Raw genomic sequence first — 24,992 nt, 5'->3', positions numbered from 1 at the left:
CTGTCAATAATTAAATGAGCTTTCCCACCCCCGGGGCCGGGAACACCCTCCGGGCCCATCCCAGCCAAACTCCCCGGAGCGCGCGGAAATTCCAAGGGGAAGCGGCTCCCGGGTGCCTCTGCCTCGGATGCTGCCAGGAACGGGCAGACCCGCCGAGGGCTCGGAGCGGGGAGGGATTTTCCAGGCTCGGGAAGCCTGGGTTAACAACCGCAGCCTTGGCCGGGCCTTCAGGAAACCTCTTACCTCTGCTTGTGCCTCATTTCCTGACCTAATCCCAGCTCCCCAGGGCAGAGAGGCGCCGCCGGCGCTCGGAGGGGGCTCAGACTTTCCGTGGAAGCGAATCCCTGCAGGAAGCAGCCCGGGATCCTGGGAGGCAGCTGGGAAAGCCCGGGAGGAGCACAGACCCTCGGGGAGCTGCTCCTTCCCTGTGGGATGCAGCGTCTCTGCTTCCCGGCTTTTCCTCGGTGGAAGGAGCGAGGATTCGGAGTCTCAGCCAGGACACCTGGGTTTTTCCAGCGATTATTGTTATTTTCTAGGAAATTCCAGCTGGAGAGAGGTTGTTGAGCCCAGTTTGGGCTGCAGGAATCCCAGCGGTGTCATCCCTGGCTCCAGGCCCTGCTTTCGAGCATTGAGCCGAGTGTTTCCCAGCCTGCCTGGGAACGAGGTGACCCCAACACCTCCTCCTGCTCCAGGGATACTCACCCGTGCCATCCCAAACCCACTCCCAGCAGGCAGCACGGACGAGCAGCCAAGAAAATAAGTGTTAATTTATTGGACAAGACCCGTGACAGCCCCGTCCAGAACCCGCGAGTGGCGCCGTCGCCTTCCCGCCGGGGAAGAGTTAAAAAATAGAGAATTTGTGGGGTCTGTAATGCTACAGAGGTCCCATCCCCAAGCAGAGGGGCTCTGCCCGAGCATTCCAAGTGGAGAAGGGGCCCAGGCGCTGGGGATGGAGCAGCAGCCTCGGCAAGCTGGGAATGGGGACTGTAAACTCCCTACACATCTAGAGGGGACTGGGGCTTCACAGTGACACAGCTGGGGGTGCTGGGGACATCAGGGACCCCCTTCCTGGCAGCCTGGGCAGGCCATGAGGGGCTCAACTGGCCCCGGTGGCCAGCGTGGGAGTGGGGGAGTCCTGCAGGAAGAGCCATGCTGGATCCTCCTCCTCCTCTGGATCTTCTTGCCCATTCCTCCTCCACCTCCTGCTCCTCTGGGCTGCAGCCATGGGATCAGCGTGGCCATGGGATCAGGGTGGCCATGGGATCAGTGGGGCTGTGGGGTCAGAGATCAGCGTGGCCACGGGATCAGCACTGCCCTGGGATCAGCGTGGCCATGGGATCACCATGGCTGTGGGCTCAGTGGGGCTGTGGGATCAGAGATCAGTGTGGCCACAGGATCAGCACTGCCCTGGGATCAGTATGGCCATGGGACCACCATGGCTGTGGGCTCAGTGTGCCCATGGCACTCCCATCTGCGATGCTGAGGGATCCCGCCCGCTGCATCCCTGCTTTTCCTGGGATAAATAAATTAAGGAAGTGTCAGAGGGCTGGGGCAGAGGCACAGCTGGCACTGCTATCTCACAGCCAGGGACATCCTGGGTGTGGCGAACAGGGGCTGGTCCAGGGGTGGCCAGGCCAGCTGCTGCTGGCTCAGCTCCTTCTCCAGCCTCTTGAAAAGCTTCTTGGAGGCTTTTTTCCGGCGCAGCCTTCGGAAGCAGCCGAGCAAGCCGTGATCCAGGGCGGTCTGGGGCCAGAACGGGAGGGAAATGGGGTTGGGGGAGGACAGGTGAACCCCGTGCCCACCTGGGGAAGCTCCAGGGGGATGCCCCGTCCCAAAGCCCCCCTGACCCACCTCCAGCACAAAGGCAGCAAAGAAGTTGAGCGTGGCGATGCCCACGAGGAGCAGCTTGAAACTGAAATCCTCGATGGGCTGGAGCTTCAGCAGGGATTTGGGGAAGCCCAGCGGGTACAGGGTCAGCCAGATCATCAGGCCAAAGAGCAGGATGAGGACGAGCAGGAAGAGCACTGGGGGCGAGAGGGGGCGGGGTGAGGAGCAGGGAAGAATGGACTGGTGGCTCTTGGTGTCCCCGTGGGTGTCTCCATGGGTATCCCGTGGGTGTCCCCGTGTCCCCCTGGGTGTCCCCGTGGGTGTCCCTGTGTGGGTGACCCCTGGGTGTCCTGTGGGTATCCCTGTGTGGGTATACCTGCGTGGGTGCCCCCGTGGGTGTCCCCATGGGTGTCCCTGAGTGGGTGTCCCCATGGGTGTCCCTGAGTGGGCGTCCCCATGGGTGTCCCGTGGATATCCCTGAGTGGGTGTCCCCCTGGGTGTCCCTGTGTGGGGTGTCCCGTGGGTATCCCTGTGTGGGTGTTCCCCTGGGTGTCCCATGGGTATCCCTGTGTGGGTGTCCCCCTGGATGTCCCCTGGGTATCCCTGTGTGGGTGTCCCTGTGTGGGTGTCCCCCTAGATGTCCCCTGGGTGTCCCTGTGTAGGTGTCCCCCTGGGTGTTCCCCTGGGTGTCCCGTGGATATCCCTGTGTGGGTGTCCCCCTGGGTGTCCCCCCGGGTGTCCCTGAGTGGGTGTCCCTCTGGGTGTCCTCCTGGGTGTCCCTCTGGGTGTCCTCCTGGGTGTCCCTCTGGGTGTTCCCCCGGGTGTCCCTCTGAGTGTCCCCCTGGGTGTCCCCCTGGGTGTCCCCGTGTCCTCACCGTTGGTGTAGAGTGGCTCCCGGAAGGGGTAGCCCTTGGACATGGCCACGGCCAGGATGAGGTACTGGAAGCCGGTGACACAGAACAGGACAGTGTTCTCGTAGTTGGGCAGGTTCTGGGGCGCTGTCACCGTGCTGTTCAGGGGGACGTACCTGGGCCGGGGGACAGGGGACAGGGTCAGCAGAGAAGCCAAGGGGGGCTGGACACCACCCCTTGCTCTCCATCAGTTACAACTTTGGGAAGAGCAGGGGCAGCTCCAACCTCTGCTCTGGGACCAGGGATAGATCCCTTGGGAATGGGAGCTGGGCCAGGGGGGTTTGGGTGGGAGATCAGGAAAGGCTCTTCCCAAGGGTGCTGGGCACTGCCCAGGCTCCCCAGGGAATGGTCCCAGCCCTGGGGCTGCCAGAGCTCTAGGACAGGCTGGAATTGCTGAGGTGTCTGGGCAGGGCCAGGGGTTGGACTGGATGATCCCTTCCAGCTGAGGACATTCCATGGTTCCCTGTCTGCTGCCAGATCCCAAATCACAGGACACACCCTGGGCTCTGCCACAACCTCGGTGCTGTCCCCATCAGCAAACCCTCAGGAAACCAGGGCAGGTTCAGGTGGGATATTGGGAAAGATTTCCTTATGGGAAGGGCTGCAAAGCACTGAAACAGCCTGTTCAGGGGAGGATGGAATCACACCCCTGGAAGTGTCCAAAAACCCCGTGGACCTGGCACAGGTCTTAGTGTCAAACAGGGCCTGGCAGCTGGACTCAAGGACCTTTTCCAACCCCGAATCCCACGATTCCCGGATTTGGGGCCCTCACCAGCTCTGTGAGACGGTGATGAAGTAGCTGAGGACCTGCACGGTGATGAGCAGGGCTGTCTGCAGCAGGAGGCTGCCCAGCACCAGCCCGCTGATCAGGGCTCCCTGCGGCCGCCGCACGCCCAGCGCCGGCGCCGGCCCCGTGCGCCCCATCAGCACGGCCACCGTGGTGGTGATCACCAGGTCGAAGAACAGGAACTGGAAATCACTCAGGTTGGTGTTGATCTGGGGAGGAGGGAAGGGACAGGCTCAGACTCAGTGGGGCTGATGTTTTAGGGTTTTAGCTTTTGTATTTTCCACTTATTTGTGACCCTGCAGCTCTTTGGTGTAGAACTCCAAACTCCACAGGCAGTGCCAGCTGCTGTTCTCCCGTTTGGGCAGACACAACAATTCCTCTCCAGGCCTGGCACTCCAGGACACCCCACTGCCTCAGGCCTGAGAGATTAAACAAAAGGGGGAGCAAACCTGGGGTAAATGACTTCATTAGCTGAAGCTGTAATGGGAGGATTAACCCCCAATATACAAATGGACCAAAGTGATAAAAGTGTGAAAACCCGTGACCCCTGATCCATTTTTGGATGTGGCCCCTGGGGGAGTTTGAGTTTTGTCTGCCCAAAATGTACCTGAGGGCCCTTCAATAAATACACCCGCTCTTTATTCCCTTAATTTTGTCTGGCTCTGCTTTTAGGCAGCCCCAAAAGGCATCGGTGCCCCAGGAATTGTGAGAAAAGCAGGGATTTGGGGTGGGACTCACGGTGTAGAGCAGGAGCACGGACACGAACTGGACCAGGCTGTACAGGGCCATGTACTTGAAGACCCCGAAGGAAGTGACCAAGGAGCACCGGCCCTCCCTGGGGGGGGACACGGCGTCACCACCGGCTTCAGCATTCCCGGGATTCCCCCGCATCCCCGGGATTCCCCCGCTCACCGGATGACCCTGGGCACGCACTCGATGGTGGCCACGCGGGAGGTGAAGGGCGAGGCCACCGACGCCTCGGCCTCGGACAGGGAGATGCCGACGTCGGCCGCCCGCAGCGCCCCGCAGTCGTTGGCACCGTCCCCGCACATCCCCACGCAGTAACTGCGGGAAAGGGAGCCCACATTCCTCAGGGAATGAGGAAAGGGAGCCCACATTCTTCAGGGAATACGAAAGGGAGCCCACATTCCTCAGGGAATGGGAAATGGAGCCCACATTCCTCAGGGAATGAGGAAAGGGAGCCCACATTCCTCAGGGAAACACAGGAAAGGGAGCCCACATTCCTCAGGGAATGGGAAAGGGAGCCCACATTCCTCAGGGTATGAGCAAAGGGAGCCCTCATTCCTCAGGGAACGAGGAAAGGGAACCCACATTCCTCAGGGAATGGGGGAATGGAGCCCACATTCCTCAGGGAATGGGAAAGGGAGCCCAAATTCCTCAGGGAATGGGAAAGGGAGCCCACATTCCTCAGGGAATAGGAAAGGGAGCCCTCATTCCTCAGGGAGTGGGAAAAGAGAGCCCACATTCCTCAGGGAATGGGAAAGGGAGCCCACATTCCCCAGGGAATGGGGGAATGGAGCCCTCATTCCCCAGGGAATGGGAAAGGGATCACACATTCCTCAGGGGATGGGAAATGGAGCCCAAATTCCTCAGGGAATGGGAAAACGGAGCCCATATTCCTCAGGGAATGGGAAATGGAGCCCACATTCCTCAGGGAATGGGGAAAGGGACTCCACATTCCTCAGGGAATGGGGAAAGGGACTCCACATTCCTCAGGGAATGGGAAAGGGAGCCCACATTCCTCAGGGAATGAGGAAAGGGAGCCCACATTCCTCAGGGAATGGGGAAAATCCCTGGCTCAGCCCAGAGAAGCTGTGCAGACCCCGTTCCAGGCTGGACCTGGTGAAGTGTCCCTGCCCATGGCACGGGTGCCACCAGGTGATGTTTGAGGAGTCTCCCAACGCCGCCCACCCTGTAATTCTAGGATCCATCCCCTGGGATCCAGCCCCCGGGATCCAGCCCCTGGGATCCATCCCCTGGGATCCAGCCCCTGGGCCTTACTTGAGCTCCTGCAGGCTGCACACCAGCTGGGTCTTCTGTTCAGGCAGCATGCGGGCGAACACGGTGGCGCGGAGCAGGATCTGCCAGCAGGGAGGATCCGTCAGCATTCCCGGCGGGCAGGGAACTGGGAATGTCCAGCTGGGCACTGGGAATGTCCAGCTGGGAGCTGGGAATGTCCAGCAGGGCGCTGGGAATGTCCAGCAGGGCGCTGGGAATGTCCAACAGGGAACTGGGAATGTCCAGTAGGGCACTGGGAATGTCCAGCAAGGCACTGGGAATGTCTAGCAGGGAACTGGGAATGTCCAGCAAGGCACTGGGAATGTCCAACAGGGAACTGGGAATGTCCAGCAGGTCATTGGGAATATCTAGCAGGGCACTGGGAATGTCCAGCAAGGCACTGGGAATGTCCAACAGGGAACTGGGGTTGTCCAGCTGGGCACTGGGAATGTCCAGCAGTGAACAAGGTTCTCAGCAGCACTGGAAGATTCCCAGCAGCACTGGAAGGTTTCCAATGGCATTGGAGGGTTCCCACTGGCACTGGAAGGTTCCCCAAGGCACTGGAAGGTTCCCCAAGGCACTGGAAGGTTCCCCAAGGCCCCTGGAGGCTTCCTGCCCGACTCACCCTGGGCAGCAGCTCGGAGAAGTGCTCGCAGACCACCTGGAAGGATTTCCCGTTGAGGGCGAAGTGGCAGTGCCGGGCTGGGAGGGAGGAGCTGTCCCGCTGCTGCAGGCCCTGCCAGGAAACAGCTCCAGCTCCAGCCCCAACCCCTGCAAGGCCCCTGGGCTGAGCCAGGACCCACCTGGAGCAGCAGGAATGGCTCCCAAAATCCCAATTCCTAGTGAGGCTGTTTGGGGTGCAGAGCTGGGCAGACCCAGCCCTCTACACCCAGCTTGGAGCAGTGGGAATGACTCCCCAAAATCCCAATTCCCAGTGGGGCTGTCTGGGGCACAAGGCTGGGCTGACCCAGCCATCCAAGCCTAGCCTGGAGCAGCTGGGAATGACTCCCCAAAATCCCAATTCCCAGTGGGGCTCTCTGGGGCACAAGGCTGGGCTGACCCAGCCATCCAAGCCTAGCCTGGAGCAGCTGGGAATGACTCCCCAAAATCCCAATTCCCAGTGGAGCTCTCTGGGGCACAAGGCTGGGCTGACCCAGCCATCCAAGCCTAGCCTGGAGCAGCTGGGAATGACTCCCCAGAATCCCAGCTCTCAATGGTGCTGTTTGGAGTGCAGGATTGGGCTGACCAAGGTCCCCATGCCAGACCCAGAGCAGTGGGAAAGGCTCCCTGAAATCCCAATTCCAGGCACACCAGTGGGGCTGTTGGGGGCGCAGCCCAGCATCCACGCCCAGCTGGGAGCAGGATCCAGCAGCATCCACGGGCAGGTGTTTGGAGCTGCCATTCCAGCCTGGATCCCTGGATGTGCTCCAGGAAAGGCAGGAGCAGCTGAACCTCTCCTGAAGGATGGGTTTATGAGGAGCAAGATCACAGCCTTAATTGTCTCCAAGGATAATGATAATGGAAAACCCCTTCCCTTCCCTGGGAGGGCTCAGGGCCAGGCTGGAGCACCCTGGGATAGTGGAAGGTATCCCTGCCCATGGAATGGGACAAACTTTGAGGTCCCTTCCAACCCAGCCCATCCCATTCTGGGATTCCAGGATTCCCAGGACTGCCGAGAAAGCCAGATTTGAAGGACTCCATTTCTTAGATATTGGGAAGAAATTCCTCCCTGTGAGGGTGGGGAGGCCCTGGCACAGGGGGCCCAGAGCAGCTGTGGCTGCCCCTGGATCTCTGGAAGTGTCCAAGGCCAGGCTGGACAGGGCTTGGAGCACCCTGGGATGGTGGAAATTGTCCCTGCCCGTGAGATGGGACGAGCTCAAAGGTCCCTCCAACCCAAACCACGCTGGAATTCTGTGATTCCATGAAAAACTGAGCCCTGGAGGGTGCCTGGGCAGCTTGGGCTCCCAAAAGGTGTCCTGGGCTCTCACCTCGGGCTGCTCCTCGCCCTGGGAATGCTCGGCCAGGACGAACTTGAGGGTGGCGGGTTTGTCGTGGCCGGGCGGCGAGGCTGTGACGAAGATCACGCCCTCCCTGGGCTCCACCATGCGGCACCCCCGCGCCACGTTCATGGCTGTCAGCATGTTGTCCCCTGCCAGGGACACGTGGGCCATCAGCAAGGAGGTTTTGGGATGTCCAGGCCAAGAGGAGCAGCTCCAAGCTGCCATGTCCCCTCTCCCAGCCCCCGCAGCCATGTGGTGGCTTTGCTTCCCTCTCCTTTCCTCCAAAACCTCCTGCCTGTCCTGCCCCAAAGAAATGTGGATTCAACCCCTGTTCTTCTGCCTGGAAAACACCCAGAGGTGACCCTACACCCCCTGCATTAGGCATGGAATTTGGGATTTTAAACACAGCAATATTTAGGGGATGGCAGCAGAACAATGAGTTCTTCCACCCAAAACACATCCACGCCCTGAGTCCCGCAGTGGATCGTGCATCCCGAGGGCAGGAATGCACAGAGCCAGGACCCAGGAGAACTCGTGGTGTCCCCACAGCTGCTTCAGGCACAGATTCCTGCTGGGGTCATGCTGGGGTTCCTGCTGGAATCCCTGGTGAGGTTCCTGCTGGGGTTCCTGGGGTGGGGTTCCTGGTGAGGTTCCTGGGGTGGGGTTCCTGGTGGGATTCCTCGGGTGGGGTTCCTGGTAGAGTTTCTGGGGTGTGGTTGCTGCTGGAGTTCCTGGGGTGGGGTTCCTGGTGGGAAATCCCTTTCCCCCACACACTGCCCAGGACTGTCTGTGTGCTGTCCCTCCCTGAGCCCCCTGTGCTGGTCCCTCCAGGGTCACCTGTCACCATGACGGGGCGGATGTTGGCGCTCCTCAGCAGCTGGATCACCGGGGCAGACTCTGGCTTCAGGACGTTCTTCATGACCAGGAACCCCAGGAAGTTCAGGCTGCTCTCCACGGAGTCCCTGGTGGGAGACAAGGAGCCTTTCATCACCTCCAAAACCAGCACAGAGGATCAAGGGGTGTGAGCAGCTAAAATCCATCTGGGAACCAGTCAGGAATTCCCTTCGTATGGATTAGGGATGAATTCCCTGCAGGGCATCCCAGGAAATGCTGGGAGAGAGTGAGGAGATGCAGAGAGGGAGTGCTGGCACCGACCTGGGAAGCTGCAGGGCCTCCTCAAAGGTGGCCACCGTGCCCAGGGCTTTGCAGGCCAGAGCCAGGACCCGGAACCCATCGGTGGTGTAGTGCCGGAGCATCTGGGAGAAATCCGGGGGCACTGGAAAAGCGAGGCCAGAACAGCTCCTGAGGGAACCCTGGCTCTGGGAGGGGACACGGAGCTCTGGGGTTTGGGTGCTCACGAGCAGCTGCTCCTCAGGGAGCCTGGAGATGCCATACTGGGCTGGGGGAAGCTCTCCCCACCCCAAGGAGCCTGGAGATGCCATACTGGGCTGGGGGAAGCTGTCCCCACTCCAAGGAGCCTGGAGATGCCATACTGGGCTGGGGGAAGCTCTCCCCACCCAAAGGAGCCTGGAAATGCTATACTGGGCTGGGGGAAGCTGCACCCACCCCAAGGAGCCTGGAGATGCCATACTGGGCTGGGGGAAGCTCTCCCCACTCCAAGGAGCCTGGAGATCCCATACTGGGCTGGAGGAAGCTCTCCCCACCCCAAGGAGCCTGGTGATCCCAGCATGGGCTGGAGGAAGCCCCCCACCCCATTCCCCATCTTCTGGCTCCTGTTTCCTTTCCCTCCTGTGGCTGGAGCCACCCCAAAGCCTTTGGGAGCTGCCCCACAGCCTTCCTGAGGGTAATTCCCTGGGGGATGAGCCGCAGGGATGCAGCCAGCGGGACTGGGGGTGAGCCCACCTCCCAGTACCAACCAGTTTCCTTCCTGCACAGACTGGCCACCATCTCCGGGGCGCCCTTGACGTAGGCGTGGGCCGAGGCCTCCCCGGGCAGCTTGACCAGGACGCTCATCCTCTGGAGGGAGGAGGAGAACGGGAAACGCCGCAGGATCCCCAGGGGGGCCTGGTGCCTCTGTGGAGAGTGGATGGGATCAGGGCTGGGCAGGAACTCCTCCAGGAGGCAGGAGGGTGGGGAGCCGTTCCATGGGGTTACCCTGTCCCGAGGTTGCTCCTCCTCTGGCGGAGGTTTCACCACAGCCAAGACCTTCATCTCAAACTGCTGGAATGCCGGGAGTTCCCCTTCCTCCTCCTCCTCCATCATCTCCAGGCGCTGAAACCGAGCAGGCAAAACCCTGCCGAGCTCATCCACCCACAGAGGGTCCAGAACCGCCGAGATTCCCAACACCTCCCTCTCCGGCCCCGCAGCCCCCGCCTCACCCAGCCGGTGGATTCCAGCATTTTGATGTCCACGGGGTCCCCGACGAGCTGTCCCCGCAGAGGTGACACGGTGTGGCAGCTGGCCAGGGCATAGAGCAGGGCGCCGGCGGGCAGGCAGCGGGGCTCGTGCACGATGGGCAGGAAGCGCTGCTGCTCCAGGGGCACCACGCCCCACACGTCCAGCCCCTCCTGGGTCAGCGTCCCGGTCTGCGGGCACAGCGCGGTGGGTCCGGGCAGCCCCGGCGCCCGCCCGGCCCGCCCGCCCGGCCCGCCTCACCTTGTCGAAGCACACCAGGCGGATCTTCCCGCACAGGTTGATCCGTGGGGGGCTGATGCAGAAGATTCCCTGTTTTTTCAGCCGGTTCTGAGCGTAGATGGTGCCCACGGTCATGGCGGCCGGCAGCGCTGGCGGCACGATGACGGTGACCAGGTCCAGGGCGCGGATGATGATTTGTCCCACCGGGACCTGGGTGGGGAGGAGGAGGAACAGGGGTGGGCATCCCTCCACCAAGGGATCCCTGCGGGCTCTCCCGCTCGCTCCACCAGCCCTACCTGGTTCCTAACCAGGATGAGGATGCTGTACAAAGTGCCGATGAGAGCTGTGCAGGGGCAGAAGTGGCTCGGTTACAAAGCAGGGCACAGCGGGGAGCTGGAATGGAATTCCATTCCAAGGAATCTGGCTGCTCCAGGATGCGCCTCCGCGCCCAGACCTACCCAGGATGGCGAGGAACAGCACAAACTTCACTGCGTCCTTGTAGAACTTGAAGCTCACAGGTTTGGGGTACAGGATGGAGCTGATCAGGTCCCCCTTGGCCGTGCAGAACCCTGGGGGACAGGCAGGAGGTCACCACGGCACGGCTGCCAAGGGCACGGATTTAACTTGGCATTCATCCTGGATTACCCCCCATGCCCTCACCTGTGCGGGTGACCACGGCCAGCACCTCCCCGCCCACGTAGGCCTTGGCCTGGATGACCTGTGTCCCACAGAACAGCGTGTGCCGCCGGTGCTCCTCAGGGCAGTACGCGGCTCCGCCCGCCGGCAGCGGCGTCTTCATCACCGGCACGCTCTCCCCTGCCCAGAACAGGTATTCTCACCCCAGAGGGACCAGGGGCCAGCCAGGTGGGGTGGGAAGGTAGCTCTGAATGAATCCCATGGGAATGTGATGCCTTAGGATTTCAGCTTTTCTATTTTTCAGACCCTGTGCTGCATTAGTGCCTAACTCCAAACCCCACACAGCGCCAGCTGCTCTCCTCCCGTTCTGGTCAGACACGACAATTCCTCTGGGCCTGAAACTCCAGCACACCCTCCAGCCTCAGGGCCCAAAAAGTATAGACAAAATGAGTTGGTGGGCAGCAAAGCTGGGGTAAATGACTTCATCACCTGAAGCTGTAATTGGAGTAATAACCCTTGATATGTAAATGGGGTTAAAAATTAATAATTGTCTGAGAAACTCGTGACCATTGTTCATTTTGGGTGTAGCCTCAGAGGTTTCTGACTGCCCAAGGTGTACCCATGGAAGGCCTTCAATAAATACCCACTTTATCCTCTTAACCCTGACAGCCTCTGCTGTGCTCCAGTGTGTAGGGAGGGCTCTCACCGGTCAGCAGGCTCTCGTTGACCATGCACTCCCCGGTCAGCAGCGCCGCGTCGCACGGCAGCAGCGCCCCGGCCGCCGGCAGCCGGATGCAGTCCCCAGGCACCAGCTCTGCTGAGCTGACCACCAGCTCCTCTGGAAAACAACCCTGCTCAGGGCCTTGGGAACGGGGCACTCAGCTGCTGACACCTGGAGAACACACTCAGGGCCTGGGGAACGGGGCACTCAGCTCCTGATACCTGGAGAACCCACTTGGGGATTGGGGAATGGGGCACTCAGCTCCTGACACCTGGAGAACACACTCAGGGCCTGGGGAACGGGGCACTCAGCTCCTGACACCTGGAGAACACACTTGGGGATTGGGGAATGGGGGTCACTCATCTCCAGGCACCTGGAGAACCCACTCAGGGCCTGGGGAACGGGGCACTCAGCTCCTGACACCTGGAGAACCCACTCAGGGATTGGGGAATGGGGCACTCAGCTCCTGACACCTGGAGGACACACTCAGGGATTGGGGAATGGGGCACTCAGCTCCTGACACCCGGAGAACCCACTCAGGGATTGGGGAATGGGGCACTCAGCTCCTGACACCCGGAGAACCTGCTCAGGGATTGGGGAATGGGGCACTCAGCTCCCACACATCCCAACATTACTCTGGTGTCTCATAACATCATTCCCACATACAATAACGTTATTCTGGTGTGTCCCAACGTGATTCCCACCTATCCCAACACTACTTTGGTGCAGAACCAGGATCCCAAAGGACACGCCATCCCAACCACCATCCCAAAAATCCTCCCTCTCACCTCCTCCAGGCCGCCGGACCCGCACCCCCATGGACATCCTGGCCATGTTCCGCAGCGTGGTGCTTTGCTGGGAGGGAGGCAGAGGTCAAAATCCACCCAAAACACGGGAAACCATCCCTAAAAACGACCTGGGAGGGCTGGAGGCAGGGACAGAGGACAGGGAGAGGGCTGTCCCCACCCGGAGCGGGGCTGTGGCCCCAGAGGAGCTGCCCCCACCCACCTTGCGTGTCTCGTAGAGGGACAGCCCCAGCGAGAAGGTGGAGATGAGGAAGATGCAGGCGGCGTAGTAGTAGTAGGCATCACACACCCAGAGCACCATGCTGAGCACTTGGAACAGGTAGAAGGGGTTGAGCACCTGCAACAAGGAGAAAAAACAGGTCTGGGAGCTCACTGAGAGACCTCCTTGGGGTGGGAGAACCCCCCACCAGCCCATCATGGGATTTCCAGGATCCTGGAAATAGGAGAGAGCTTTCATCAGCCCATCATGGGATTTCCAGGATCCTGGAAATGGGGGAGAGCTTTCATCAGCCCATCACGGGATTTCCAGAATCCTGGAAAGGGGAGAGAGCTTCCTCCAGCCCAGTAGGGGATTTCCAGGTTCCCCAGGGTGGCAGAACCCCCCCCAGGCCATCAAGGGATTTCCAGGATCCTGGAAATGGAGGAGAGCTTCCTTCAGCCCAGTATAGGATTTCCAGGTTCTGTGGAAATGAGGAGAGTTTCCTCCATCCCACTATGGGATTTCCAGGCTGCTGGAAGTGGGGAGAGCTTCCTCCATCCCAATATGCGATTTCCAGGCTCCTGGAAATGGGCAGAGCTTTCTCCATCCCAGTATGGGATTTCCAGGCTCCTGGAAATGGGCAGAGCGCCCTCCATCCCAGTATGGGATTTCCAGGCTCCTTGGGATGAGGAGAGCTTCCCCCAGCCCATGATGTGATTTCCAGGCTCCTGGAAGTGGGAAGAACTTCCTCCATCCCAGTATGGGATTTCCAGGCTCCTGGAAATGGGCAGAGCGCCCTCCATCCCAGTATGGGATTTCCAGGCTCCTTGGGATGGGGAGAGATTCCTCCAGCCCAGTATGGGATTTCCAGGTGGGAGGAATTTCTCCAGGCTCCTTGGGGGAAGAAAAGCTTCCTCCAGCCCATCATGAGCCTTCCAGGCTTCTGGATGCAGAGGAGAACCCAGCCCTTCCCTGGGGCTGGCAGCCCCCAAACCCTCCATCCCCCCTGGAATTCCCTACGGATGCTGCTCCCAAGGATGCTCAGTCCCTCCTCAACCCCTGGGGGCTGCTCCTGTCTGTGCCCAGAGGGTCAGGAAAGGTCCCCTCCACAGCTCTGCCTTCTCCCAATTCCTCTCCTCCCTTCCCAAGGACCAGGGGAGGGACAGGGACAGGGAGCAGGAGAGGGATCTGTCCTGGGAAAATCCGCTTGGGAAGCCCAGCCCAGAACCCACCTCCTCCACCAGGAGCCTGGCGTAGGACTTGACGGGCACCTCGATGAGGTTGGGGCCGTAGATCTTCCTCCTGAGGGGGGGAAGGACAGCGAGGGAATTTTATCCTTGGGAAGGAGAGGGAAGGAGTTCTACCCTTGGGAAAGGAGAGGGAAAGAGCTCTATCCTTGGGAAAGGAAAGGGAAGGAGCTCTATCCTTGGGAAAGGAGAGGGAAGGAGTTCTATCCTTGGGAAAGAAGAGGGAAAGAGTTCTATCCTTGGGAAGAGAGAAGGAGTTTGATCCTTGGAAAAAGAAGGAAGGAATTTGATCCTTGGGAAAGGAGAATTTGATCCTTGGGAAAAGAGAGAAGGAATTTTATCCTTGGGAAAAGAAAGGGAAGGAATTTCACCCTTGGGAAAAGAGAGAAGGAGTTTGATCCTTGAGAAAAGAGGGAAGGAGTTTCACCCCTGGGAGAAGGGAGGGAAGGAATTTCATCCTTGGGAAAAGAGGGAAGGAGTTCGATCCTTGGGAAAAGAGGGAAGGAGTTTCACCTTTGGGAAAAGAGGGAAGGAGTTTCACCCTTGGGAAAAGAGGGAAGGAGTTTCACCCTTGGGAAAAGAGGGAAGGAGTTTCACCCTTGGGAAAAGAGGGAAGGAGTTCGATCCTTGGGAAAAGAGGGAAGGAGTTTCACCTTTGGGAAAAGAGGGAAGGAGTTTCACCCTTGGGAAAAGAGGGAAGGAGTTTCACCCTTGGGAAAAGAGGGAAGGAATTTCACCCTTGGGAAAAGAGGGAAGGAGTTTCACCCTTGGGAAAAGAGGGAAGGAGTTTCACCCTTGGGAAAAGAGGGAAGGAGTTTCACCCTTGGGAAAAGAGGGAAGGAGTTTCACCCTTGGGAAAAGCTGCATTTCCAGCCCAAGGGCCCCTCGTGCTGCCCGGACCCCCACAAGGAGCCGGGTTATGCGGAGATGCCAATCCCAGGAATTCCATCCCGCCCAGCACTTTGGGGTCTGACCCTCTGGGATTTCCTGCTCCCTGGAGAAGCCCAGGAAGCTGCCAGCCCCCACCTGGCGCCGTGCTCCTGCTGGTCCAGCCCGGCCTGGCACAGGTGCAGCTCTGCGCAGGTCCAGCCCTCGTCCAGGACGCTGGGCAGCAAAGAACAACAGGGAGAGAGTCAGAGCCAGCAGGGAGGGCAGAACAAACAGCACGGCCAAGGGCTCAGGACAAACCCACCCCTTTGGAAAGGGACAGTGCCCTGTTCCTTGGCCTCTCTGCAGCCCACGGCTGCCAAGGGAAGGCAACAGAAGGGGCACAGTGCGAGAGAGAGCCGGCAGCGTCCGGCCCTGCCAAACAACCCTGGCTGGGAGCACCCCGAGGGCACCAGGGATGGCTCCTGAGGCCTGGGAGTGCTGAGGGTGATGCCTCAGGATTTGAGATTTTGTATTTTCTGTGTGTTTGTGACCCTGCAGCTCTTTGGTGTGGAGCTCCAAACTCCACAGGCAGTGCCAGCTGCTGTTCTCCCGTTTGGGCAGACACAACAATTCCTCTCCAGGCCTGGCACTCAAGGACACCCCACTGCCTCAGAGAGATTAAACAAAAGGGGGAGCAAACCTGGGGTGAATGACTTCATTAGCTGAGGCTGTAATGGGAGGATTAATCCCCAATATGCAAATGGACCAAAGTGATAAAAGTGTGAAACCCCGAGAGCCGTGAGCCATTTTTGGGTGCAGCTTCTGACTGCCCAAGGTGCCTCGACTGAAGGCCTTCAGAAAACAAAAGTGACTTTATTCCCTTAATTTGGCCTGGCCTCTGTTTTTAGGGAGCCCCAAAAAGGCAACAAGGGACAAGAGATACTGGGGATGCAAGGGCAGGAGGGTCCTGAGGGCGGTGAGGGAGCTGGGAATGCCTGGATCCAGGAGGGTCCTGAGGGAGCTGGGAATGCCGGGATCCAGGAGGGTCCTGAGGGAGCTGGGAATGCTGGGATCCAGGAGGATCCTGAGGGAGCTGGGAATGCCTGGATCCAGGAGGGTCCTGAGGGAGCTGGGAATGCTGGGATCCAGGAGGGTCCTGAGGGAGCTGGGAATGCCAGGATCCAGGACAATCCTGAGGGAGATGGGAATGCCGGGATCCAGGAGGATCCTGAGGGAGCTCAGGAATGCCAGGATCCAGAAGGATCCTGAGGGAGCTGAGGGAGCCCAGGAAGTGGTAATGCCAGGATCCAGGAGTTTCCTGACAAAGCGGAGGGAGCCAGGACTGCTGGGATCCAGGAGGATCCAGGAGGGTCCTGAGGGAGCTGGGAATGGCAGACAGGATCCAGGAGGATCCTGGGGGAGCTGAGGGAGCAGGAATGCCGGGATCCAGGAGGATCCAGGAAGGTCCTGGGGAAGCTGAGGGAGCAGGAATGCTGGGATCCAGGAGGATCCAGGAGGGTCCTGGGGAGCAGGAATGCCGGGATCCAGGAGGGTCCAGGAGAAACCAGGAAGGTCCTGAGGGAGCAGGAATGCCAGGATCCAGGAGGATCCAGGAGGGTCCTGAGGGAGCAGGAATGCCAGGATCCAGGAGGATCCAGGAGGGTCCTGAGGGAGCTGGGAATGGCAGACAGGATCCAGGAGGATCCTGGGGGAGCTGAGGGAGCAGGAATGCCGGGATCCAGGAGGATCCAGGAAGGTCCTGGGGAAGCTGAGGGAGCAGGAATGCTGGGATCCAGGAGGATCCAGGAGGGTCCTGGGGGAGCAGGAATGCCGGGATCCAGGAGGGTCCAGGAGAAACCAGGAAGGTCCTGAGGGAGCAGGAATGCCAGGATCCAGGAGGATCCAGGAGGATCCAGGAGGGTCCTGAGGGAGCAGGAATGCCAGGATCCAGGAGGATCCAGGAGGGTCCTGAGGGAGCTGGGAATGGCAGATAGGATCCAGGAGGATCCTGGGGGAGCTGAGGGAGCAGGAATGCTGGGATCCAGGTGGATCCAGGAGGGTCCTGAGCGAGCTGGGAATGCCAGATAGGATCCAGGAAGGTCCTGAGGGAGCTGAGGGAGCAGGAATGCCGGGATCCAGGAGGATCCAGGAGGATCCAGGAGGATCCAGGAAGATCCAGGAGGATCCAGGAGGATCCTGGGGGAGCAGGAACGCCGGGCTCTGGCAGTACCTGACCCTGCAGAAGGCCTGCCGCCGCTCCAGCCACACGTAGCGCATTCCCTGGAACAGGTAATACCTCAGGAGGTTCTTCTGCTGGGAAGGGATGGGAAGGAGGCGTGAGCGGGGTGTGCAGGGACAGGGAGCCAGCCCGGGGGTGGGGAAGGGCCGGTGCCACCTCGTCCTTGTCGTGCAGCCGCACGGTGTCACGGCTCTCCTCCTCGTCCGGCACCGCCACGGCCACGCTGCTCCTGCGCCCCGGCCGGGCCCCGGGGAGCTGCTCCAGGCTGCGGGGAACGGGGCTCAGCCTCGGCCTGCCACCCTCCCTCGGGGACACCTGGGTCAGCCTCAGCCTGCCACCCTCCCTCGGGGACATCAGGGTCAGCCTCGGCCTGCCACCCTCCCTCGGGGACACCTGGGCTCAGCCTCGGCCTGCCACCCTCCCTCGGGGACACCTGGGCTCAGCCTCGGCCTGCCACCCTCCCTTGGGGACACCTGGGCTCAGTCACCCTCCATCAGGGACACCGGGGCTCAGTCACCCTCCCTGGGGACACCCAGGCTCAGTCACCCTCCCTCAGGGACACCCAGGCTCAGTCACCCTCCCTGGGGACACTGTGGCTCTGTCACCATCCCTTGAGGACACCCAGGCTCAGTCACCCTCCCTGGGGACACCGGGGCTCAGTCACCCTCCATCAGGGACACTGGGGCTCAGCCACCCGCCCTTGGGGACACCCAGGCTCAGTCACCCTCCCTGGGGACACCAAGGCTCAGTCACCCTCCATCAGGGACACCCAGGCTCAGTCACCCTCCTTGGGGACACCCAGGCTCAGTCACCCTCCCTGGGGACACCGGGGCTCAGTCACCCTCCCTTGGGGACACCCAGGCTCAGTCACCCTCCCTTGGGGACACTGTGGCTCAGTCACCCTCCATCAGGGACACCCAGGCTCAGTCACCCTCCCTGGGGACACTGTGGCTCTGTCACCCTCCCTTGAGGACACCCAGGCTCAGTCACCCTCCCTTGGGGACACCGGGGCTCAGTCACCCTCCATCAGGGACACTGTGGCTCAGTCACCCTTCCTTGGGGACACCCAGGCTCAGTCACCCTCCTTGGGGACACCAAGGCTCAGTCACCCTCCCTGGGGACACCCAGGCTCAGTCACCCTCCATCAGGGACACTGGGGCTCAGTCACCCTCCCTCGGGGACACTGGGGCTCAGTCACCCTCCCTTGGGGACACTGGGGCTCAGTCACCCTTCCTTGGGGACACCCAGGCTCAGTCACCCTCCTTGGGGACACCAAGGCTCAGTCACCCTCCCTGGGGACACCCAGGCTCAGTCACCCTCCATCAGGGACACTGGGGCTCAGTCACCCTCCATCAGGGACACTGGGGCTCAGTCACCCTCCCTTGGGGACACCCAGGCTCAGTCACCCTCCCTGGTGACACCCAGGCTCAGTCCCCCTCCCCAGAGGCAGGAGTGGCTCCGGAGCCCGCAGGGACAGAGCCTGGCTCACCTGGCCTCGCCCAGCGGCTCCGTCAGCACCTTGGTGGTGAAGCACTGCCCAAAATGGTCCTGAAACACAGGGATGGGGACTGGGAATGCCCGGGGTGTTCCCAGCTCCTTCCAGAACCCGGGAAAGCCCCGGCCACCCATCCCAAGTGGGGGATGAGATCTGGGGACAATGAAGAGGAGTTCCAAGGTGGGCAGGCTGGGATGGAAGGGGGAAATGTGGAGTTATTTTAGGAATAATGATGATTCCTGGAATGGGACAGTTCTAGGAATTCCAATGATAATAAATTCCTGGATAATCTGGTGTTGAGGAAAGGAGATGCCAGACACAGGCAGGAGGACAAGGAGAGAGAACATTGACAGGGTCCTGTTGGGAACCTGGGGCAGAGTCCAACCCTGCATCAAACTCCCAGTCCACAGAATCCAACCCCAGAATCCAACCCTGGATCTACAGAATCCAACCCCAGAATCCAACCAGGGATCTACAGAATCCAACCCCCGGCCCACAGAACCGAACCCCAGACCCACAGAGCCCAACCCCAGACCCACAGAGCCCAACCCCAGACCCACAGAGCTCAAGCCCAGACCCACAAAACTCAACACTGTATCGACAGAGCCCAACCCTGGATCCACAGAATCCAACTCTGGATCCACAGAATCCAACCACAGACCCATGGAATCAAATTCCCAAACCAGAGAATCCAACCCCAGACTCACAGAATCCAACCCCAGATCCACAGAAACCAATCCTGGACCCAGAGAATCCATCCTCAGATCCCCAAAAACCAACCCCAGGTCTACAGAATCACACTCCCAATCCACAGAATCAACCTGGGATCCACAGAATCTAACCCCAGACCCACAGAATCAACCTGGGATCTGCAGAATCCAATTCCCAATCCACAGAATCCAACCCCAGACCCACAGAGCCCAACCCAAGACCCAAAGAATCAACCCAGGATCTGCAGAATCCAATTCCCAATCCGCAGAATCTATCCCCAGACCCACAGAATCCAACTCCAGACTCTCAGAATCAAACCCCAGACCCACAGAATCCAGCCCCAGACCCACAGAACGCCACCCCAGACCCACAGAACCTCACCCCAGACCCACAGAATGCAACCCTGGACCCACAGCATCCAACCTCAGATCCACAAAATCCAACCCTGGATCCACAGAATCTAACCCCAGACCCACAGAATGCAACCCCAGACCCACAGAATCAACCTGGGATCTGCAGAATCCAATTCCCAATCCACAGAATCCAACCCCAGACCCACAGAGCCCAACCCAAGACCCAAAGAATCAACCCAGGATCTGCAGAATCCAATTCCCAATCCACAGAATCCAGCCCCAGACCCACAGAGCCCAACCCCAGACCCACAGAATCAACCTGGGATCTGCAGAATCCAATTCCCAATCCGCAGAATCCAGCCCCAGACCCACAGAATCCAACCCAAGACCCACAGAATCCACCCAGGATCTGCAGAATCCAACCCCAGACCCACAGAATCCAGCCCCAGACCCACAGAATCCAGTCACAGACCCACAGAACCTCACCCCAGACCCACAGAACACCACCCCAGACCCACAGAACGCCACCCCAGACCCACAGAGCCCAACCCCAGACCCGCAGAACCCCACCCCAGACCCACAAAGCCCAACCCCAGACCCACAGAGCCCAACCCCAGACTCAGTCCCAGACTCCCGGGCCGGGAAGCCGGCCGGGTCCCGCGGCACTCACCCTGATGATGAGCCAGTCGGCCTGGCCCAGGGCGCAGGGCTGGCACTTGGCCTGCACCTCCAGGCTGGGCTTCCAGTGGAAGAGCAGCAGGAGCAGCCCCGCGCTCAGCACCGAGCCCGCGTGGCACAGCAGCACCCGCCACGGCCGGCGCTGGTAGCCCGTCACCTCCTGCGGAGAGGGACCACCGGGATCGACCACTGGGAAGTGATCTCTGGGAATCACCCGGGATGAATCACCGGGAATGAATCACTGGGAACTGGTCTCTGGGAATCACCAGGGATGAATCACTGGGAATGAATCACTGGGAACTGATCTCTGGGAATCAACGGGGACCACTGGGAATGAATCACTGGGAACTGATCCCTGGGAATCAACGGGGATCACTGGGAATGAATCACCCGGGATCACTGGGAATGAATCACTGGGAACTGATCTCTGGGAATCACCCGGGATGAATCACTGGGAATGATTCACTGGGAACTGATCTCTGGGAATCAACGGGAATCACTGGGAATGATTCACTGGGGATCACTGGGAATGAATCACTGGGGACCACCGGGATCAACCACTGGGAACTGATCTCTGGGAATCAATGGGAATCACTGGGAATGAATCACTGGGAACTGATCTCTGGGAATCAACGGGGATCTCTGGGAATCAACGGGATGAATCACCGGGAATGAATCACTGGGGATCACTGGGATCGACCACTGGGAACTGATCTCTGGGAATCACCAGGGATGAATCACTGGGAATGAATCACTGGGAACTGATCTCTGGGAATCAACGGGGACCACTGGGAATGAATCAACGGGAATCACTGGGAATGAATCACTGGGGACCACCGGGATCAACCACTGGGAACTGATCTCTGGGAATCAACAGGAATCACTGGGAATGAATCACTGGGAATTGATCTCTGGGAATCACCCGGGATCACTGGGAATGAATCACTGGGAATTGATCTCTGGGAATCACCCGGGATCACTGGGAATGAATCACTGGGAATTGATCTGTGGGAATCACCTGGGATCACTGGGAATGAATCACTGGGAATGAATCACTAGGGATCACTGGGGATGGATCACTGGGAATCAATCACTAGGAATTGATCACTGGGAATCACTGGGGATCACTGGGAATGAATCACTGGGAATTGATCACTTGGAATCAATCGCTGGGAATTGATCTGTGGGAATCACTGGGAATCAGTCACTGGGAATGAATCACTGGGTTCACTGGGAATCAATCACTGGGAATTGATCTCTGGGAATCACTGGGGATCACTGGGAATCAGTCACTGGGAATTGATCTCTGGGAATCACCAGGGATGAATCACTGGGAATCAGTCACTGGGAATTGACCACCGGGAATCACTGGGAATGAATCACTGGGAATCACCAGGAATCAATCACTGGGAATCACCAGGAATCAATCACTGGGGATCAATCACCTGCGCCTGGCTGCTCAGACATAAAATCAGCTAAAATCCATTACCAACCATTAAACCACGAACTCCCAAAATCCCAGCCTGACCAAGCCCCAGCAGGGAAAACCAAAGGGCTGGAGAAGCAGCACCTGGGGGTGTGGGAAGCCCTGGGATGGGTGTGGGAGCCCCCCCAGGCCAGACCTACCATGTGGGCCGGGTCCGTGTCCGGCTGCAGCGTCCCGTAGCCCGGGCGCCGGGCCCCCAGCAGCCGGCTGCTGTCTGCAAATCCACCAGAAACACGGAGAGGGGTCAGCAGAGGGGCTGGCCAGCCCGGGGCTGTGCTCCCAGAGATGCCAGCTCCGGGAGGAGGTGGTGGCTCCCGGCCCATCCAGCCGGGATCGCTGCCCCCTCATCCTCCCGGGCACGTGACGGTCACGGGGACGACGCCGGAGCAGCCCCGGGATTTCTGGCGTTATCCCAGGAGCTCAGCGGGCACGGGAAGGGAGCAGGGCTGGGCCAGAGCCAGGCCAGCTCGCTCTGACACTTTCCCAGCTTGTTTGTTCCTTGTTTGCTCTCTGGGTTTGCTCCTGCTCGCCAAAAAATTGGCATTTCCCAGTTTTAACCATGCTCCAATTCCTGTCGGGCTCTGCTGAACCCCAAAGCCCAGCCTTGGAAACTGGGATCAGGGGTCATCCCTGGGATCCCCCCAGGTGGGATCTCAACCATCACCTTTTGTGCCTGAAGCTGAACCTGCTCATTCCCTAAATCCAGGATGGATCACAAGTCACTGAACCTGCTCATTCCCTAAATCCAGGATGGATCACGAATCACTGAACCTGCTCATTCCCTAAATCCAGGATGGATCACAAGTCACTGAACCTGCTCATTCCCTAAATCCAGGATGGATCACGAATCACTGAACCTGCTCATTCCCTAAATCCAGGATGGATCATGAGTCACTGAACCTGCTCATTCCCTAAATCCAGGATGGATCACGAGTCACTGAACCTGCTCATTCCCTAAATCCAGGATGGATCATGATCACAGCATTCCCAAGGCCGGGATCTCAGAGCAGCAGTGGGGAGGCAGCACGTGGCACAAGCACGGAGCTGGAAGCTGTTCCCGCTCCTGGAACACGTGGATATTTCCTGCCTGAGCCAGGGTTGGGTTTCCAGGAGGGCACAAAGACCAGCTCAGGGATTTACACTGGAAAAACCGCCCCGGCTGGATTCCTGCTGCTCCCTGTCCACCCCAAAGCTCCTCTGCAGGGGATAGAAGCCATTCATTAAAACCATTCCCTGGTTTTGGTGATCCCGGTGGGGGGGATCCATCTCCAGCTCCTGCAACTGGTGCTGCCCCACGGGATAAATTTGGAGGGGGGGAATTGGGGGATGAGCCCGAGGGACGGTTCAATAAAACAAAAGCTGTCCCAGGAGCCAAAAAAAGGAAGGGAGGGGTCAGCTGTCCCCAGTGCCAGCATCAAATTCTTCAAAAAGCAGGAATTCCAGCTGCAGGGACACGGGGAGTGCTGCCCTTCCCAAGGGCGGGGGGGTCATGCACAAGGGCTTTTCTGGTATCTGCAGGAGCGGGGGAAAGCATCCAAACAACCCGAAATCAGCCCGGTTCCCTTCCCGGAGCCCCTGGGCAATGGGAAGCCCGGCCTGCCCCTCTCCTGAACGGAACTATCCCGGATTTTCTCGATCCTAAAGCAATAAATCCTCGGCAGGAACCAAGCAGCTCCACGCAGCCCCGTTCCGGGGGATTCCATTCCTCCCCTCCCGCTCCCATCCCGGCCGTTCCCAAAGCTCGGCAGGTGAGGAGGAGCCCCGGCACAGACTCACCCCGCCTCATCCTGCCGGGAGCGCCAGCGGAGCCGCGCCCGGTCGGGGTGGGATCGGTCAGGATGAGGTCGGGAAGGGTGGGATGGGCCGGGCCATCCCCGGTGCCGCCGCGGCCGGGCAGATGCCGAGCGGAGCGGCCGCCGCAATGCCGGCACCGAGGCCACTCCTCGTCGGCAAACACGGCGCGGGGGCTCCTGGATGTCCCTTCTCCGCCTCCGGATCCCGGGGATTTCCCCGGAGCCCTGCACAGAGCTCTGCTCTCTGCTTCCCTCTCCGCCGCTAAACAGGGATTAGGAGGGGGATAAGGGCCAGGAGAGGCTGGAATCCCGGAGAGGGGTCAGGATGCACCGGCCCGGCTGGTCCGGGGAAGGCAGGAGCGAAGATCCCGCACTGATGATGGACGTGCACCGCCAAAATCCCACCTGGAGTTCCCTGCAGCTGCCTGGCTCCGAGTCCAGGCCCTGCCCTGTCCTTTCGGGTGGAAATTTGGGAAGAGGCTGCTCTGGATGCTCCCACAGCCACTGCACATCCTGGCAGGGGGGGTGAACCCTCGACTCTGGAGCGCAGAGACGGAAGCCAGGATGGGATCGGGATCCAAGACCTGGCAGGGGATCAGCTGGGAATGCCAGGTCCTTGTCCCAGGATCTGGATCCAAGTCACAGCCCCCTCCCCAGTGGAGGTGCACATGGAAAACAGACGGATGCTGCTCCCGGAGACTTCTCCATCAGCTTCCTTGGGCAGCCCTGGCCCTTCCCAAGCTCCTTTCAGGAAGCAAAGAAACCCCAAGGAGGCCTGGAGACCTCCTGCTGCTCCCATGGATCCTGCTGGATGGTCCCTGGGCAGCACCATCCGTCTGTCTGTCCATCCATCCATGGATCCATGTCTTCATCCATGCCTCAAGTTTCTGTTCCAACCACTGAGGTTGATGGGATGGGGTTGGCAAGGCCAAACTGGGGAGATGGGGATATGGAAAAACAGGATAAGGCAAAATCTGGGAAGGAGAGACAACGTGGAAGTGTTTGGGTCACGGAGGGTGAGACTGAACGCAGGAGGATCTTCCAGAGCTTTTGGCTCCAGGATGGGAGATCCCACGGCTGAGGGCAGGGTTGGGCTGAGATCCTGGTGATTCTCCTGCCCTTCCATGGATCCCACAGGAACTCATCCCAGCCAGACAGGGACACACTGCCCTTCCCATGGATCCCACACACCAAACCCAGCTGGACAGGGATGTGCTGCCCTTCCCATGGATCCCACACACCAAACCCAGCTGGACAGGGACACGCTGCCCTTCCCATGGATCCTACACATGGAACCCAGCTGGACAGGGATGTGCTGCCCTTCCCATGGATCCCACACACCGATCCCGTGCTGCTGGAGCAAACCCATCTGACCACCAGGTCAGGGAAAAACAGCCCAAGACTGGAGGAACAAAGGCTGAGACGGGTCTGATCCAAGGTGGGGACGTGGAAAACCAGGATTTGGACTCCCCAGTGCTGGTTAATCCATGCTCAGGCAACAAACCCCTGAGACAGCTGAGGAACAAATTCCTGGGAATTCCCAGCAGCCCCACAGCCTGCACCAGCTGTGGTTTGGGTTTTTGGAGAGCTCCCCTGTGAGGAGCGGGGCTGTGCCGGTG

The 24,992-nt window shown here is 59.7% G+C and overlaps 1 protein-coding gene across 3 annotated transcripts; it reads right to left on the bottom strand.

Moving 5' to 3' along the window:
- Positions 1–818: 818 nt before the first annotated feature.
- On the bottom strand, positions 819–21,813 carry ATP13A2 (ATPase cation transporting 13A2). 3 transcript variants are annotated; one of them, XM_084219995.1, is made up of 28 exons: positions 21,721–21,813; positions 20,087–20,254; positions 18,347–18,405; positions 17,014–17,122; positions 16,849–16,931; positions 14,775–14,852; positions 13,734–13,803; positions 12,505–12,639; positions 12,285–12,351; positions 11,482–11,613; positions 10,800–10,955; positions 10,598–10,708; positions 10,436–10,482; positions 10,161–10,349; positions 9,884–10,090; positions 9,660–9,776; positions 9,422–9,578; positions 8,700–8,820; positions 8,382–8,506; positions 7,533–7,693; positions 6,170–6,280; positions 5,548–5,627; positions 4,438–4,590; positions 4,264–4,360; positions 3,511–3,734; positions 2,703–2,854; positions 1,852–2,024; positions 819–1,743 (listed from the first exon to the last, which is right to left on the bottom strand). In XM_084219995.1, the coding sequence occupies exons 1-28, from the start codon at positions 21,721–21,723 to the stop codon at positions 1,573–1,575; spliced, it is 3,456 nt and encodes a 1,151-aa protein (XP_084076121.1). In that variant the 5' UTR covers positions 21,724–21,813; the 3' UTR covers positions 819–1,572. The 3 variants fall into 3 exon arrangements, with proteins under 3 accessions (XP_084076121.1, XP_084076123.1, XP_084076122.1); XM_084219997.1 differs by having other exon boundaries at positions 9,422–9,521; XM_084219996.1 differs by having other exon boundaries at positions 16,849–16,928.
- Between the last annotated feature and the right edge of the window lie 3,179 nt (positions 21,814–24,992).

The sequence above is a fragment of the Fringilla coelebs genome (genome assembly GCF_963513975.1).
Source record: "Fringilla coelebs genome assembly, chromosome: 22".
NCBI lineage: Eukaryota > Metazoa > Chordata > Aves > Passeriformes > Fringillidae > Fringilla > Fringilla coelebs.
This window is presented reverse-complemented; position numbering and strand designations above follow the sequence as displayed.